The sequence below is a fragment of the Microcaecilia unicolor genome, chromosome 2, assembly GCF_901765095.1.
Source record: "Microcaecilia unicolor chromosome 2, aMicUni1.1, whole genome shotgun sequence".
Classification (NCBI taxonomy): domain Eukaryota; kingdom Metazoa; phylum Chordata; class Amphibia; order Gymnophiona; family Siphonopidae; genus Microcaecilia; species Microcaecilia unicolor.
Window position 1 is genome coordinate 426502943 of NC_044032.1, and position 19329 is coordinate 426522271.

At 43.4% G+C, this 19329-nt stretch overlaps 1 protein-coding gene across 1 annotated transcript in view; it reads right to left on the bottom strand.

The window, feature by feature from the left end:
* Nucleotides 1-19329, bottom strand: part of TACR3 (tachykinin receptor 3) — a 299133-nt gene that overhangs the window by 180306 nt on the left and 99498 nt on the right. Inside the window, exon 2 of the mRNA XM_030192157.1 lies at nt 6886-7071. Coding sequence (XP_030048017.1) covers nt 6886-7071 — 186 coding nt within the window. The remainder of the gene's footprint in view (nt 1-6885; nt 7072-19329) is intronic.

Here is a 19329-nt window from a genome sequence, read left to right on the forward strand (position 1 = left end):
TAAGTCTCTTATGAGGCCCCTTTAAAATACTGTGTGCAATGTTGGAGACCACATCTACAGAAAGATAAACAGGATGGAGTCAGTCCAGAGGGCAGCTACAAAATTGGTCAGTAGTGTCTGTCATAAAGTATATGGGGACAGACTTATAGACCTCAATATGTATACTCTGGAAGAAAGGCAGGAGAAAGGGGATATAATAGAGATGTTTAAATACCTCTGTAGCATTAATGTATAGAAGGTAAGCCTCTTTCAAATGAAGAAAAACTCTGGAATAAGAGGGCATAGGATGGTTAAGAGGTTTAGGCTCAAGATTAACCTAAGAAAATACTTTTTCACAGAAAGGGTGGTGGACGCATGGAATAGCCTCCTGGTGGAGGTCATGAAGACAAGGACTGTGTCTGAATTTAATAAGGCATGGGAAAGGCACGTGGGATCTCTTAGGGAAAAGAGGAGATAGTGATTCCTGAGGATGCAGTCCCCGGTCTCACCCATCCACCCTCATCTCCGTCAACCGTCCGCCACTGGGCCGGGCCCCCTGCATTCAAATCACAGCTCCTCACTTCCATATGAAAGTGCAGCAGCGGCAGATCGCCTCCCTTCGGGCCTTCCCTCCCTTTGTCCTACCCTCGTCTGATGTAACTTCCGTGAGCTACATGTACTTTTAAATGTGATCTGATTTTATAAGAGGCTTTTTCTGTGTATATATCAGTGTTATACATGAGGAAAGAATTTATAAAATTACCACCTGAAGGACCTGTGAGGTACTATGATAACTGACTAATTTTAGCCAGTTACCTTTAGACTGATATTTAGCTGAACTTAACAGGCTAGGGGACCCTTTTACTAAGTCGCATAAGCACTTATGTGTGCCCAACGCTCATCAATTCTGAGTTACCACCTGGCTACAGGGTGGCCCGGGTGGTAATTTAATTTTTGACGCGTGTCCACTATGCGCATCAGAAAATATTTTTATTTTCTGGCGCGCGGGCAGTAATCGGCATTTGAGCGAGTGTTGACCCTTACTGCCCGGTTAACGCATGAGACCTTACCGCTAAATCAATGGCTGGCACTAAGGTCTCAGACCCAAAATGGACGTGTGCCAATTTTCATTTTGTCGCACGTCCATTCTCCCCCCCCCCCCCCAAAGGCATTTTTTACAGGTTCGCTGAAAAATGAATCTGCGCGCGGCCAAAACACATGCCTACACTACCGCAGGCCATTTTTCAGCGTACCTCAGTAAAAGGACCCATAGATTATTAGCTGAATATTCACCTAAATCAAGCCAGACATATTTTGAATGACTAGATTTTCAGAGGCTGGTGTACTAAGCAGAATTGGTTCTTCATGTAGAATCATGATTTAATACATGTAACTTTTCTATAGGAACTTGCTTACAGACTAGCCCAATCGAAACATTATGCACATATATTTTCTATACCAGGCTTGTCCAACCTTTTTCTATTAGGGGCCACATTTTACATTTTGTAACACTCGAGGGCCAAAGCACACACCATCATATTTTGCTATGTATTTTATCAAATAGTGGCAAAATGTAACAGAGCATCGTCCCCTCCCTAGCCTTTACCCAGCATTCCCCCAGTCGCTCTTCTAACCCCCCTCCCATCAGCTTTCACCCAGTCTCACTCTTGTTCTTGTAACCCCCGCCCACCAGCCTTCACCCAGTCACTCTGCTAACTCCCCCCCCACCACCAGCATTCACCCAGTCTCTCTCTCTCACTAATGTAACCCCTCAACCAGCCTTCACCCAGATTCACTCGTAAATCCTCCACCACCACTAGCCTTCACCTAATTTCTTTTCCCTTACCTGGCTTCAACTGCAGAAGAAACAGCGGGATTCCTGCTTCCCCATCAGGACTTGGCTCTCTGCAAGCTTGAACTACACAGTGCCAGAAGTCTTGATTGATCTTCTCTTGAAACCGCAAGATCAAACCAAACTTCCAGTAGTCTGTAAGCTGGCTCATGCTTACAGACTGCTGAGTCATGGCAAGGAAGCAGGAATCCTGCTGTAAGAATTTGCCAAGCTTCAAAAGGCCAGAAAAAGCACTTGCTGGGTTGGGTTCTGGATAGGTTAGACAAATCTGTTTTATGCACAACTCTGTTAAAAAACATTAACTATACCACAAAGTCATTTTTGCAACCAGGTTTACATAAAAGTCATTAATGAGTGGCTTTGCATGATTTTGAATTCGGTATTGGTAGCTCATTAATGATAACTTTAAACAAACGTTCATGTATACCACACTATTTGTGATGGTTTACTACTTATAAATCTGATTTCTGGAATGTTTTCTCAGTGGAGACAGGACATATGTAAACAGCTATAAAAATGCCAAAATGCTAGTGTTTCTGCCTATTTCTGGTTATTTTGGAGGCAATGCTATAAGACAAATACCCACCTACTATACTCAGAAATGTGCAGAATAATGGCATTTATTCACATGTATGCATATACACATGTAAATGCCAGCATTTCACCTAAGCATTATTCTGTCAATAAGCACTGAGCTTACAGTGCTTATTTGCAAGGGGACCCACACATAAGAACATAAGAATAGCCCATACTGGATCAGACCAATGGTCCATCTAGCCCAGTATCTTGCTTCCAACAGTGGCCAATCCAGATACCAGGCAGAAACCCAATTAGTAGCAACATTCCATGCTATCAATCATGGGGCAAGAAGTGGCTTACCTCAAGTTCATCTCATTAACAGACTATGGACTTTTCCTCCAGGAACTTGTCCAAACCTTTTTTTAAATCCATATACGCTAACCATTGTTACCACGTCCTCTGGCAGTGAGTTCCAGAGCTTAACTATTCTCCAAGTGAAAAAATATTTTCTCCTATTTGTTTTTAAAGTATTTTCATGTAGCTCCATTGAGTGTCCCCTGGTCTTTGTACTTTTTGAAAGAGTGAACAATCGCAGGATTGCAACTTACACACATAACTTATACAACACCATGTCACACGCATATCTATGGCATTTAGGTGTGATCATGTACAACAGCTCTATGGCTCACATTAGTGCTCATGCCCTAACTTCCAGGCAGTGGTCTACCAAGGGGGGGGGCGGTCCACTCCGGGTGCACGCCGCTGGGGGTGTGCCGCGCGCCGGTCAGCTTCCTTCATTTCAATGCTCCCTCTGCCTCGGAACAGGAAGTAACCTGTTCCGGGGCAGAGGGAGCATGGAAACGAAGGAAGCTGACCGGCGCGCGGCACCCCCCCCAGCGGCGTGCACCCGGGGGAGGGGGTTCTTTTGCTGGGGTGGGGGGTAGCGCTGCACCAGGGGGGGTGCTGCACCTGGGGGGCGGGGCGCATCGGCGATCCGCCCCGGGTGTGAACCCCCTAGGAACGCCACTGCTTCCAGGTGCACATTTGGCTCCTGGCTGGTTAAATCATCTGTTCCGGGCTAACCGCTATTTTTCAGCTGCAGTGGGGCTCTTTTACTCAAGGGTTGGTGCGTGGTAACAGGTTTGCTGTATGCCAATCCAGAATTACTGCTGGGCTACTGCACGAGCCCGGCAGTAGTTCTCCCACCCAGCATGCGCCATTTCCGGCGCTACAAAAATATTTTCTATTTTTGTAGCACCAGTGCATACCCAGCGGTAATCGACGCTGCCCAGTTACCACTGGGTTAGCGTGGGCACCCTCAATGGGTGGTGGTATGTGCTCCCCCCGAAATGGATGCACTGAAACTGGTTAACTTACTGCATGGCCATTTCTTATCGGAAAAAAAGACATCTTTTTACCCATTGCGGTAAAAGGGGGCCTCAGCGCATGTCAAAAACATGCACTGATGCTAGCGTAGGCCCCCTTGTAGAGCAGCTTAGTAAAAGTGTCCTTTAATCGGTTAGCACCACTGAAAATAACTGGTTAGTGCCAAACTGAAAACCAGCTATTTGGAGGGCATTTCAGGGGTGAAGTTGACACTTAGCCGGTTACATACCAATATATAGCACTCAGGGGCATAGCCAGACTTTGGTGGGAGGGGGATCCAAAGCCCAAGGTGAGGGGGCACATTTTAGCCTCCCCCTCGGCACTGCCGGCGCCTACCTTTGCTGGCGAGGGACCCCAACCCCCGCCAGCTGAGGTCCTCTTCTTCCGGCGCAAGGCTTCATGCAGGACATCAAACTCACAGAAATAGAACGAAGCCTTGCACTGGAAGAAGAGGACCTCAGCTGTCCCCCGCCAGCAAAGGTAGGCGCCGGTGGCGCCGGGGGATCACGAAGCCTTGCGCCGGAAGAAGAGGACCTCGGCTGGTGGGGGTTGGGGTCCCTTGCCAGCAAAGGTAGGCGCCAGCGGCACCGGGGAAGGGTTGGAGGTGGGAGGGGGGTCGAGAGGGTCATCGGCAGGAGGGTCCAGGGCCAAATCTACAGGGGCCCAGGCCCCCGTGGCCCCACGTAGCTACGCCACTGATAGCACTTAATGGCCAGGATAACCACATAAGGAGGACTGCATAAAAGTTAGTCCTATCTTTATGCTGTGCCCATAGCTGCTTAAGTGCTGAATACCGCACTTATTTAGCTGTGCATTAGCTCGCTCCAGAAACCCAGAAATTCAATGCCAGTGCCTGGACATGGCCCAGCATTAAAATTCTGGGTTTCAACACCAATGGTGATCAGCAAAACGTAGATCACCGCCAGCTCAATATCAGGCCCCACATTTCTACAGAGGTCTAAATATTGAAACGCTTTCCTATGAAATTCTGATTGAAAAATAAATTAGCTGTCTTAATCCCATGGATATAGTACCCTTGAACACCAGGTCTTCTCATTTGGCCTATAATGTATAAGATTCTTGAAGCATTTGACATTTTAAATAAAGCTGGTATAGACCGAGACCAGCTCTAGATGTATTTAGATATATAAATTAATCAGAAAGAAGTACATTCTGTACTAAGGAGTCAGATCAAGATTTTTAAAGTCTAGAAATCTCACATAGACCTTTTAAACAGCCACAGTATACAGCAAAAATGACCCTACACAATAAAATTTAACTTAACTAAAAGGCAATAAGACTTGTATATCTTAAAGGGGTCTAGAAAGACAATAATATTAGCCTCCTAATATTAGCATGTCTGCACATGCAAATGAAGAATCATAAGAACATAGGAATAGCTATACTGGGTCAGACCAATGGTCCATTTAGTTCACTATCCTGCTTCCAACAGTGGCCAATCCAGGTCACAAGTACCTGGCAGAAACCCAAATAGTGACAACATTCCATGCTACCAATCCCGGGGCAAGCAGTGGCTTACCCCATGTCCATCTCAATAACAGACTATGGACGTTTCCTCCAGGAACTTATCCAAACCTTTTTAAAACCTAGATAGGCTAACTGCTGTTACTACATCCTCCAGCAACAAATTCCAGAACTTAACTATTCTTTCAGTGAAAAAAATATTTCCTCCTATTTGTTTTAAAAGTATTTCCATGTAACTTCACTGAGTGTCCCCTGGTCTTTGTACTTTTTGAAAGAGTAAAAAATCGATTCACTTTTACCTGTTCTACACCACTTAGGATTCTATAGACCTCAATCATATCTCCCTTCAGCTGTCCCTTTTAGAGCCCTAACCATTTTAGCCTTTCTTCTTATGAGAGGAGTTCTATCCCCTTTATCATTTTGGTCACTCTTCTTTGAACCTTTTCTAATTCCGCTACATCTTTTTTGAGATACAGTGACCAGAACTGAATGCAATACTCAAAGTGAGGTCGCATCATGGAGCGATACAGAAGTATTATAACATTCTTGATCTTATTTTGCATCCCTCCCCTAATAATTTCTAGCATCCTGTTTGCTTTTTTTTTGGCTGCTGCCATACACTGGCCAGAAAACTTTGGCGTATCGTCTACAATGGCACCTAGATCTTTTTCTTGGTGCTGACTCCTAAGGTGGGCCCTAGCATCAGGTAACTATGATTTGGATTATTCTTCCCAATGTGCATTACTTTGCATTTGTCCATATTAAATTTCATCTGCCATCTGGATGCCCAGCCTTCCAGTTTCCTAAGGATATTCAGTGCCGGGCCATGTCTGGACACCAGCACTAATATAAAGAGCTAATTTGCCTGATGCTGGTTGCTGGGGCTTATGTTGGTCCTGGCCAATATTCATCTGGGGCCCGCATAAGACAGTTATGCGGGTGCAGGACTGAAAATTGGCCAGGACCTGCATAACTTTTTTTTTCTCTTTAAAGTCTCCTGATCATCCCTCCCAACCCCCTGACAAAGCCTCCTCTTTCCCTTACCCCTTCCCCTTGCCCGCTACCATGAAGACATTCCTTCACCCCCCAGAACGCCTCCCTTCCCCAGCTGTCTAGAAAGGCCCCTCTGGACCTACCTGATGTCCCTGTTGGACCGTAGGGGTGGTTGGGGATAGGCGGATACAGGTGATATAAGTGGGCAGGAGCCTCTCCTGCTCTCTTAAATCACTTTGAGTATTGGTCAAAAGTTGTTTATTAAAAAAACAAAAAACAAAAGACCTGGTCAGGAATTAAAACAATAATAAGCAAAGTCCTACACTATTGAGAACACTTCCATTCACATGATACAAGATTTTCTGAGATTTCACTATTTAGAATTAATTTAAAATGAATTTAGAATGAAAAAGAATGAAATGATTACAAAACAATAACACTCTTTGAATTCAAAAGGTAAAGGATTGGTGAAAAGTAAATATCAGGCTTTATGAATTATTTCTCAAGAATTTGGTATTTCAGCCTATTCAGAAAAATACATAGGACAGAAGACATAATGACGGATGGGAACAAAAAACCCTGGGGAATGTCTAAATGATGCCTATAATGCTATAAGATTTACAGAATAAGCACAATATCATAATAAAAAATACATACAAACATAAACTTACGTAAAATGTTTCTCATCTCCAGGCCATGCAACCAAACAAAGAGTTCTCTCTGGCATAACTTTGGTTCTGGAGTAAAGACACTGAGGAAAGGCCAGCAAGAATGCTAGAATCCAGATACTGCCAATCACTACTTTAGTAGAAGTCGCTGAGAGCCTTGGCTTCAGAGGATCAATGATAGCCATATATCTGTAGAAAAAAATGAGAAACCTTATGTCATGAACTACATAGTATCAGACAAAAGACCAACTAAGTGGAAGTAGCCAAAACTATGTGTAGTGAGTCTCTTATTAACAATCCACTCCAGTGGTCATTCTCAATAACTCATAAAATATTTTTATATTTAAAAGAGGAAAAGACTTCAGATGCTTAGTTTTGCTTGATTCTTGCAAATTAATTGCAAAGCATATGCAACATCACGTCAAAAACCTCCACCTTCCTTATGCTTATACATTTTTTACTTGTTTTTCTTTATATTTTTCATAATTAATTTTCGTACTTCAGGTAGTAATTGTGCAGCAATGTTTATTTGGAAATATGCACAAAACAATAATAAAGTCAAACCTAGCGACTTAGCTTTCTGAACCGACTTTCTTCACTCAACGGGGCCATTCCATTTCACCATTTTTGGCTTCCTCGGGAGCTGCCAGTTCAACACTTCACAAAACAAAGAGCATAGTTGCTGCGCTCAATGCAAGAGCTTACAGAACTCCCTGGCAGCATTCATAAAATTTATATGGCCACTAGCATTTACTGTGGTGCAGTGAAGTAACCAGATTTTCAATTTTGGGTGGGCCTGATTTACCTGCGCTGTGTTGGGTGGGTGCACCTGGAGGGAAAGTGGCTGGGCCTGGGCCCGTCCAGGCTCACCTATGGCTACGCCCCTGGCAGCCAGACCAGCACCGATTGGAGGGTCGTGAAAGACTGGGTGAGCCTGAACCAAGAATGGGTGGGCCTGGCCCCACCCAGGCCCACCCGCAGCTACGCCCCTGCTGTGGTGCTTGTAATGTGTGGAGGGGCAGCCTAATGGTTAAAGCAGCAGGTGGAGGACTAGGCAAGCTTGGTTCAAACCCTACTTCAGCTCCTTGTAATCTTAGGCAACTCACTTAACTCTCCACTGACTCAGCTTCAAACTTTGGGACCCTTTTACTAAGCAGCGCTAAAAAGTGGCCTGTGCTATTTTTAGCACATGGGTTTCCAATGCACTGAGGCCACATTTAGCATGGCAGTACAATGGCTGCAATTTCTTTTTTTCCTTTAATGGCCACATGCTAATTTCCCAATTAGTGTGTGAGCCCTTACCGCCACCTATTTACTCCCGTGCTAACCCCATGCTAATCAGGCAGAGCGCGGTGATTTACCTGCGCTACCTGATTAACGCAGGGCATTCTTACTCTCTACCTCCAAACATGACCCCCGCGGTAGTGCTTTTTTTTTAGCATGCGGTAAGCACGAAGTAGTGCTTACCGCTGCTTTGTAAAAGGGCCTCTTTGATTATAAGTCCTCCAGGTACAGAAAAATACCTACTGTTCTTGAATTCACACTGCTTTGATAGCATTTGACTTGTAGGAACTATATATAAAAAAATAAATAAATAAATCTGAGAGATCCAAAATTTAGGATTGCAAACCTGAGATAGATGGTAATCTATTGTTTAGTTGGGGCTTTACACTCCCACATTGTAACTCACAATACACAATTCATGCTTATCTGCTTGTGATTTATGATTTGTAGACTGATCTTTGATTCTTTTTTAGAAGCCTTTCTGAACTGAATTTCCAAAAGCCCATGCCTCTTCTCCCCCCTCCCCCTCAAAAAAGAAAAAAGAAGTACCACAAATCGCCCAGATGGAAAAACTAACACAGAAAGCTTTAGCACATCCTGCGATAGGCCATTTTTGCTGCATTAGGCACATGTTGGAACCTAATGCAGTTTAGGAAAAGGGCCCCTATGTGCCTTGATGACTGTTGTTTTACAATGTTTGGACTATTTAAAAAGCTTACAATTAGTACAGAGTACTACAGAACTTGATATAAATATAATTAGCTTAAAAATAACAAGGAGACCCAAGATGGAACTGGAAGGCTAAGAGGACTCTTTCTGTCTTGGTTTCTATTGCTTTATAGCGGAGGAAGATAAAAGGTGCTCCCTCTGAAGTCATATCTCTTACCTAAACATTGATTTTTCAGTATGGAGACATTGCAAGAGATTGTAGTATTGGGACATCAAAAACTGTGCTGGGCTGTGAGGGCTGCAGCTACTGAGGAAGACGCATGATCAATGACAGAACCCTGTCTGCAAGTACTGCAGTAGAGCTGATTATAGAGGCAGGAAGAGAAGGAACAGCAGCATTTTGTATGGAGTATCCCCTCACGAGACAAGAAAGGGGTGGTGGAAGCCCTTGGCTAAATAACTGCCCCCCATTGAGCTGTTTTACTTGTCGGGAGTTAGGTCATTTTCAAAGAGAATGCCCATTGATGAAGTACTCCTTTTCATGTATGAGTATTGACTCCGCCCACAACAAGGGAGGTTGGGAGCATACCCTAAGAAGAGCAGTGAGAGTGGATGGATTAGATTTAGTGGTCCTACTGGACACTGGAAGCAATCAGTCATTATTGTCAGGACCCCTTGCCAAAAGAATAGGTATTGGGGAAAGGGAAGGGACACATATTGGCACAGTGAAGGGACATGTCCTTGGATATAAAACAAGAACCCATATATGAAATAACACTCACTTTGTAGGGAAAGACACACTCCTTGAGAGTAGCAGTAGTGGAACGATTATCCTTTCTTTTGATACTGGGCCGAGACTGGGTGGGGATGCAGGAGGTGTTGACCCCGAAAAAAGGTTGGGTATCTACCCGAGCAAGAGATAACCCCCTTCAGGATACTGACATATTTCAGCTAAGGAATATATTCTCATTCGCTGATCAAGGGGTGATAGAAGATCCAGGGAAAACCAGGAAATCCCAAACCCAGAAGAGGGGGTATAAATGGAATGGGCTGGTTCCCTCTTGGCAAGTAGAAATGATAGGGGAGGAAGTGATACAGAAATTCCACCAATTTCCCCTGGAGCAGAGAAAGGACCCATCCCTTCAAGCTTATTGGGAAAAAGCTGAGGGCCCACAGACAAAAGGGACGAATATATACCTGACCTACCAAAAGGTTAATAATATCTTATACCGGGTAATTGGGGGCATGACTGAGGGGGAATGGAAGCAAGTTATGATCCTGGAACTTTTTAGAAAACCTTTGTTAGTATTAGAACGCTCCCATCCACAAGCAGGGCATCTAGAAGAATCAGGGACCATCGATAGGTTGGTTGCCTGATTTTTCTGACCAGGCATCTACCAAGATGTAAAGGAGTATTGTTGTGGTCATGGCCTCGGAGGCCTTTGCAAACTGTCACGGTCCCAGGGTCTTAGCAAACTGTCACGGTCTCAGGAACAACGTGAGCTTTTGGGCTGCTGTCGACGAACGGAAGCAGGCAAAACCCTCCAACCAGGTCTGGACTAAACAAGTAGGACTGGAGCAGAACAGAAGTGCAATAAGCAAACAGGCAGAAACAGACCAGACATGCACAGGGCACACAGACTGTACTAAGACACAAACGAGGACTGGACTAGGCAGGGAACACAGGGACAGAACCAAGTAAAGCCAGAAAAGAAAACACTCAAATGGGCCGCAAGGCCGACCTGGAACCCATGCACACAGAGCCCTCTCATACGGGCCGAAAGGCTAAACTGGAACCCGAACACAACAGCAGAGGGCAAAAGAGATTAGGCAGAGCTCTAGGTGAGGCAGACTAGGCAGAGCTCTAGTTTGGGCCAAATGGCCACACAAACAACAGAACAAACAGGCAATAACCAAGACAGAAGATCTAACACTAGCACACAGACACTCTGAAGAACTAAGGCAGAAGTGCTAACCATTGCACACAGACAAACAGAAGAACTCAGGCAGAAGCACTAACCCTAGCACACAGACAAACAGAAGAACTGAAGCAGAAGTGCTAACCCTAGCACACTAACTAGGAAACAAGGCAAAAGTGCTACAAGCATACCAACTATGAAACAGAGCTGAAGTGCTACACAAGCACACCAACAAACCTGAAGACCTTTGGCTTTGCAAAGGCCCTGAATGAATGTCCTCATCTTCCTTATGAGGGCCTTTACTGATGATCAACAACCAATGAAACAACTATCTTTCGCAAATCCCTCAAGACATATTTCTTCAACAAAGCTTACAATGAAAACCCAGAACTGTACTAATCCACCTCTGAAAACCCATCGTCTAAGAAAACCCATTGTTTAATATTCCTACTAAATTCCTTCCTTCTTCTCTCTACCTCTTCCCCTAATTAATCTCTGCACAACAATAATTGTACCTGACATCCAGGATTAACTGTGTATAACAAAACTATGTAAGCCACTTTGAGCCTGCAAATAGGTTGGATAAGGTGGGGTACAAATGCAATAAATAAATAATGTCACTACAACAGGAAAGGGGCTTGAAACACACTGAACATCAGAGTGAGGCTTGGAACACACATGAAGTGGCAGCAGAGGCAACAATGCAAAGAATAGAACAGCCTGGAGCCACCTCTGAAGCTGACCACCGGAAGACTAGGTGAGACTGAAAAGTGGAGTCACGACCACAGTCGTGACAAGTATTGCTGCTCCTGCCTGGAATGTCAGAATGTACTACAGAGGCTATCTGAAAAAGCCCCCTTTACCTTCCTTTACCCATCATGGAAAAAACGCTGGATAACATGGCAGTAGATATCACAGACCGCAGTGCCAAGGGATATCAGTATATTTTGATTATGCCACCAAATATCCTTGGGCAGTTACAATGAGGAAAGCTACAGCCAAAGGCATAGCCCGGGAGTTACTGGAGATCTTTTGCCAAGTAGGGTTCTCGAGTGAAGTCTTCATAGATAAGGGAGCCAATTTCCTCTCACAGTGGCAAGGTCTCAAGTACTACTGTATAGGGTTACCATACCTGGGAAAGGTTTCTTCTGAGGAAAAAAACACTGCTTCCAAGGCAGACCACTACAGAATACTTTGGAAGAAAGCAGGGCCACCGAGAGACTGAACTGGGGCAGGGCTGCTGCCCCCCCCAGAAATCGTCATCTGCTGCTGCCCCCTTGGATCGCTGCCGTCCCCCCCCCCCCCCGATCGCTGCCGCTGCCTAAATACTTTGGCTAGTGGGGATCCCGAGACCCTGCCAGCAGAAGGCATCTTTCTCCAGCGTCTTCCTGACTGCCTGCCCCTGCGACTGCTTTTCCTCTCAGGGCATGCTCGTTTCAAAACCGAACATGCGCACCTGACAGGAAAAGCAACCATTCAGCAATGGGCAGAAGAGCAGTGCTAGAGGAAGCTCCGGGTCCTCCCCAGCCTCCAAGGGGGGCCCAGTGCCAGAGTTTTCTCTCTGCTGCTCATGTCAGGATGCGATCACTCGGGTCCCGTCAGGAACAGGAGAGAGAAAGAGACCCCAGCGCCAGGCCCCCCTTGGAGGCCCAGCCCCAGGGAATTTTGCCCCCTCCCCCCTCGGCGGCCCTGTAAGAAAGGCGGGAGAGTGGAGATATGATAGACATTTAAATACTTATGTGGAATTAATGCACAGGAGGCGAGTCTCTTTCAATTGAAAGGAATCTCTGGAACGAGGAGGCATAGGATGAAGGTGAAAGGAGATCGACTCAGAAGTAACCTGAGGTTACTTTATGGAAAGGGTGGTAAATTCATGGAGCAGCCTCCCGATGGAAGTGGTGGAGACGAAAACAGTACCCGAATTCAAGAGAACTTGGGACAAGTACATAGGATCTCAAAAGGAGTGACAGGGAGAATATATGGTTTATTTTATTTGATATACCTTTCTTCCTTGAAGAAATATATGACATGGATGGGCAGACTGGACAGGCCATATAGTTTTTATCTACCTACATTTTTCTGTTTCTGTTTGAAGAGAAGTTTACGGTTTGTTCAAAGACACTGCCTGTCATTGTCAATATTTGGTACAATACTGCTTAAGCCAGGACTAGGAAAAGCATGAGTCACAACTCCTTAAAAAATCCTTACTGCCTAAACTGTAGTCACTGACTTCTGAAATGCAGAGGAAACACTACTTTTAGCTCTATCGGTCTCCTATCTTTGTGGCTCCCCCTTACTCCAAGACAGTTTGGTAATTCACTGTGGAGCCAGAGCACCCATGGAGGTAGGGGTGGTTGTTTTCCCTACATACTGACATGAAAGCTCACCACTGCAGCTCTAGCAAACTTGATACTGTGGAGAACTGGAAAGAGGTGGAGCTATCTACCACCACTGCTACCTTCCACTCTGATCAGGGTGGGGGTGGGGAGGCTGGCCTTGCATGTCTGCTAGTGCTTCCTAGCTGTTCCCCCAAAATTGATAGTGCTGAATAATTGTGGCTTCTGCACTACACTGGGAGTATTTAGATGTGTTGGTTTCCAAAATGACACATATACCCATCTATGTGTCAGCATTTAGATGTCTATATCCTGAAATACCAACTAACTGTATATGTTATGTGTCGATGAGTATATTGCCAAGTTCTGTCCACTGAAGTTTTTTTAGACATTAACAAATGTAAAATAATTGCTCCCGCCACACGTAACTGGTGCATTCCTGTGCATTCCTGTCAGTAGATCCCTTTTGAAAATACTACTTGAATCGGACATGCCCCAACCTAGATGTCTGAATCCAACGGTGGGACAGCACTTCACAGAACCAGGACACTGTACCAGTGATTTCACAGTGAGAATACTGAAAGGTAACTTTAAAACCATACAAGAACGTAAGACCTTTGAAGTCAGAATGATTGAATATTTTAACACCCAACAGAAAGGACTTAACAAGGATCTGGGGTTCCTAGCCCATTATAAACCATAAAGCTGTATTTCTCTGTTGATCACCTTCTCCTCACCTATCCACACCTAACCTGTTAGAATATCAATGATATGCTTTGATGTCCCCATGCATACCTCCTATCCACCCCCATCCTCCCACCCTGTCAGACTGTCATAGTAATGCTTGAATGTTTTCACTTATATACACTGTCAGCTAGCATATTTGCTTATTTCCGATCTGACGAAGAAGGGCAACCTTCGAAAGCTAATCAAGAAATGTATTAAGTTATGTCCAATAAAAAAGGTATCATCTTATTTTCTTTTCCATGTTTTACTTTGTTTGATTTCTATTGATAACCTTAAGAGTGGACTAACACGGCTACCACACTCCTCTACTTTAATTTCTATCTAAAATAAGCTGCACATATTTGTGCTGTTGCCGGCTTTGTGTGTGGGAGGGGGCTGGGTTAGAATGGTACACAGTGAGAACGTATTCATGGGGCTGTATTCCTCCCCTGCACTGAAGGTGGAGAAGAGTTGAGGGAAGGAAGAATTAAGAAAGGAAATGTTCCTTGGACTGTCAAGGGGGAGAGCATGGCTGGAGGTTTAGTCCGGGCTTGTGATTGGTGGAAAGTATGTTTCAGGAAGTATTTAAACTTGGCTTTGAACGCTGCCGCCATCTTGTTCCAGAGAAAACGCTGGGGTTTGATGGCATGTTTGGCAATTAATGGTAAGATTTAATATTTATTGAGATTTGCACAACTTCTAAATGTTGTTGACAATTAGGGGGCTATTAGATTGTTCTATTTGTTTCTTTATAGGGGATGTGCCTTGACAAAGCCTTTCAGGTGAAACATGTTGGCAGACACATGCTTCCCCAGCCGTTCTGGATGCTTTTTAAAACGCTAAGTATTTGAAAGCTTTTGAAAGCTATAAATCATTTAAAAAATTGTTTAAAAAGCTAGTTATGCACTCTTTGGTATGACTGATGAGGAGGTGGGAGCATAAATCTTAGAGCTGTAAAAACACTCTGAGCTCTAAGTGGCATTGCTGAGGTCTTTTCCATTACACTGCTAAGTCTGAATGAAAAAAGTTTATTTTTTTGAACTCAAGTTTTGGATATATTATTTGATATATTATTGAGTAATGTATTTTGCCTGATGTATTTGGAGGTTTAGCTAGGGCATCCAGTACTCTTGCACTGGGCCTGCAAAATATGTAGATTCCCAATTTCACTGCTGGCTTTTAATAGAAACGTCAGAGTAGCATCAGACTGACAGGTGAACATCTACAGAATACAGATTCACCTTTTGATATTGATGCACTGTACTGCCAGATTGCACTTGCTGAACCATCTTCAAGAAAAAAGTATAGTTCAGCAAGTGCAATCTGCACATAAAAGGGAAGACATCAAGATTTTTATAAGCTCGGTTAGTGCAGGAAGGTAAGGATTAATTTAAGAAGTGAATCTTGGACGGAGTTATGATCATAGGCGGTCAGTGGCTCAGGGAGCTAAAGTGGGTGGGGCTATGGCATGATATAGGGAAGGGAAAAGCAGAACAGAGCAAGTTAAAATCTTTGTGGTGGGGGGAGCAATAACTATTTCAGCAGGAAAAGGACAGTGGGTCACTTTTCAACACAGCAAGAAAGGAATCCCTTATTGTGAGGGGTAGCACCAGCTATCTCCCCCCCTTCCCCAAGTACTTCTGCTACTGATGGTAATATGCAAACTGAATACCCTTCAGGAATTATATGCCCAAAAAAAATCAAAATAATGCACTAAAGTAATATTAAATATATGTAGGCACTTTAACACTTGGCGCTCAGTCAACCCTCAGCACTTTAGTCCAGCATCTTCCAATTGGACACGTGAGCAGTGGTGTTCAGCAGCACTGTAACATAAATGTTGATGAGAACTATAAAATAATTTACCTATCAATGTTTTTAGTAGGATGCCAAATGGCCTCCAGGCTTCAGATCTGCTGGCCTTTAGTTTATTGTTGAGTTACCTAACATGTTTGGAATATGTTTTACCTGTATTGGCTGCACCTAATGCTTAAAGCATCAGTCCAAAAATCAGGAAAGCCAGGGTTCAAATCACACTGCAACTCCTTGAGATCCTAGACAAGTCACTTAACCCATTGCCTCAGGTACAAACAGACTGTAAGTCCTCCAGAGATGGGAAAATACTGTACCTGAATGTAACTCGCATCGAGCTACAACTGAAAAAGGTGTGAGCTAAATCCAAATCCAAAATCCAGTACAAGGCATAATGTGAAGTAATACAAAACCCTACAAAAGTCATTCAGAGCCTATAAAGGCAGCACCGTAAACACTGCAGTGGGCACTAGAACATCAATTCACCTATTACAAAACTAAACAAGCCTCATTTAGTATGAATTGGTCCTACACAGATATTTGGTGCTAACAGAAAACCTGGTTACTTTTCCACATGCAGAATACAGACAGACTCTCATCAAGTACAGAATAAATAACCACAAACTAAATATAGAAATATGTACAAAAAAATTAAATTAAACCCCCAAGAAGCCAGACTGCATATAATGCAACAACCATGAAAAGTGAAACAGTGATGCATATCCTCCTCTGCTATGCAAAATATAAAGATAGCAGATGTAAATTTCAAGAACTGATATATTCTAATCACTACATTACCAATTAACAAATACAACAAACATGGAAAATATGGTGATATGTTTTTTACTGGACCGGTTTTTGAAGGTAAAAACCTTTTTTCTTAGGTCATAATAGCAGTGTACTGTCCCAGCTTGAGGAAGGAGGCTTTGGCCTCTGAAAGCTAGAAAACTAGTCAAAAATGTCTTTAAATTTCGATGTCCCTAGATTTGGACGTCCCTAGACATGGACGTCTTTGACTTTTGGCAATTTTCGAAACCAAAGACGTCCATGTCAAAAACGTCCAAATGCAAACCATTTGAACGTGGGAGTAGCCAGCATTTCTACTGCACTGGTCCCCCTGACATGCCAGGATACCAACTGGGCACCCTAGGGGACACTGCAGTGGACTTCATAAAATGCTCCCAGGAACATAGCTCCCTTACCTTGTGTTCCAAGCCACCCAAAACCCACTACCCACAACTGTACACCACTACCATAGTCCTTACGGGTGAAGGGGGGCACCTAGATATGGGTACAGTGGGTTTGTGGTGGGTTTTTGAGGGCTCGCTGTTTCCTCCACACTGTAACAGGTAGGGGAGGTATGGGCCTGGGTCTGCCTGTCTGTGCTGCACTGCACCCACTAAAACTGCTCCAGGGACCTGCATGCGCTGTCATGGACCTGAGTATGACATCTGAGGCTGGCATAGAGGTTGGCACAAAATATTTTTAAAGATGTTTTTGAGGGTGGGAGGAGGTTAGTGACCACTGGGGGCATAACAGGAGGTCTTCCCTATTTCCTCCGGTGTTCATCAGGTCATTTCGGGCACCTTTTTGTGCCTTATTCGTAAAAAAAACAGGTCCAGATGAAAATGTCCAAGTGTTCGTCAGGGACGTCCTTGCTTTTTTCTATTATGGGTCAAAGACGTCCACGTTTTAGGCACTCCCAAGTCCTGCCTTCTCTACGCCTCCGACACGCCCCCTTGAAATTTGGACATCCTTGTAATGGACTGCAGTTGGAGACATCCAAAATCAGGTTTTGATTATACCGATTTGGACGTCTCTAGCAGATGGACGTCCATCTTCTGATTTATGTCGAAAGATGGACGTCCTTCGCTTTCGAAAATGAGCCTGATAGTATATGATAATAACAAATTTCACTACCAGCAACTTTTTAAAATACATTTAAAGAACACCTTGGCAATCCCCCAATCTGTAGGAAACAGCCATGTTAGCAAGAGTCATGAACTAACTTAACAAACACTTTACTTTCATTTTATTTCTATTAGCCAAGATAGCAAAAATGACATTTCATGCACTGAATGATACAGTAAATTTCAATTTCATGTAAGGTAATTTATGAAACAGCTCTTTATATGCTTGATCCCAAAGACTCAGTGATACTGCAGAACAGCAGCTCAGAGATTTTAAAAAATCACTAGCAGCAATATTTTTCATTGATAGCATCTGAGCCATTGGTAACGGTTGGATATTTTGTGATTCTACAGAGGCACCAAACTGCCAGCTAACTATTGGGCAATTCTATAAAAGGCCACTTAGATGTAGGTGCCTTGATGCAGTGGGGAGATTGTTTTTTTATAACAGCATCTAGGCTCCCAGATTCCGTTACAGAATGGCTTAGTTTTGTGCTGGTTTGAATCATCTCTGATGGGCAGAAAATATTGTGTTTCATTTAACTCAGTTTTACCCACAGAATTAGAATGCCATACAGGGGTTCCTCAGGGTTCAGCATTGTCCGCTATGCTGTTTAATATTTTTCTATTACCCCTTTGCAGACTGATGCATTGATTGCAGTTAAAATTTTAACTGTATGCGGATGATGTTCAGTTTTTATTAGAAACTGGTAATTCAGTAGATTAAACTTTCAGGATGCATACGCTTTGTTTGAATGCCATCAATCAATGCCTGTGTGGTAATCATTTATAACTTGATATGTCGAAAACTCAGATTTTATTATTGTCTAGTTTTTCATCTGGTGATCTTCCCCTTAATTTTGTTATTAACAATGTGTCAATTCCGATTGTTAACACTGCTCATAACTTAGGTGTTATGCTAGATTCTAAACTTACCATGAAGGCCCAAGTGTAGAAAAAAAAAATTAAAAAAACTGTTTTTGTGGACTGAAGGTAATTAGGCGATTATGGGATCTTCTTACTTTTTCTAACTTTAGATTGACCTTTCAGAGGATAGTCATGCCATGCTTTGATTATTGCAATGGCCTTTTAATGTTCTTGCATGGAGATGTTCTAAAGGTTCTACAGGTTGCACAAAATGCCTCAACTTGAGTTCTTTTTGTTTTTTTTGTCAGTACACACATATTTTCCCAATTTTGAAAGCTCTTCATTGGCTTCCCATTAAACAGAGAATTGTGTTTAAAATTTTATTGTTAGTATCTAAGGTATGGAATAACTTGGTTTCTCCCTTGACCCCATCAACCTTGCAAATGTATCAAACTTCCAGAGCTTTCAGTTTTTCCATTGTAATCCTTTTGGATGTGCCATCGTTTAAGGTTATCAAATTAGATGAATATTGTTTGTCAACTTTTAAGGTGTGGGGACCTAAATTATGAGTTACCTGTGATTATAAGATCTAATACAGATGTTGATCAGTTTAAGAGAGAACTAAAAACTTTATTGTTCCAGGAAATATACGTCCCCAGGTTCTATATATCGTGCAAGATTTCCGTGTGGAAATCTATGCATATTCAATAGCAATGTGCATAACTTAATTGGTTAATCAGCGTTAATTGGATGTTGTATTGTAATAAGCAATTATCAGCACTAATTTGCATTAAATGAGATTTATGCACACAACTCGCTAACGACCCCTTTTAGTAAATGGTGGTAAGCCCAAAACGGGCTTACAGCTCGCTATACAGGAAGTACCGCTGGGCTACTGCAGCAGCCCGGTGGTACTTCCCACCC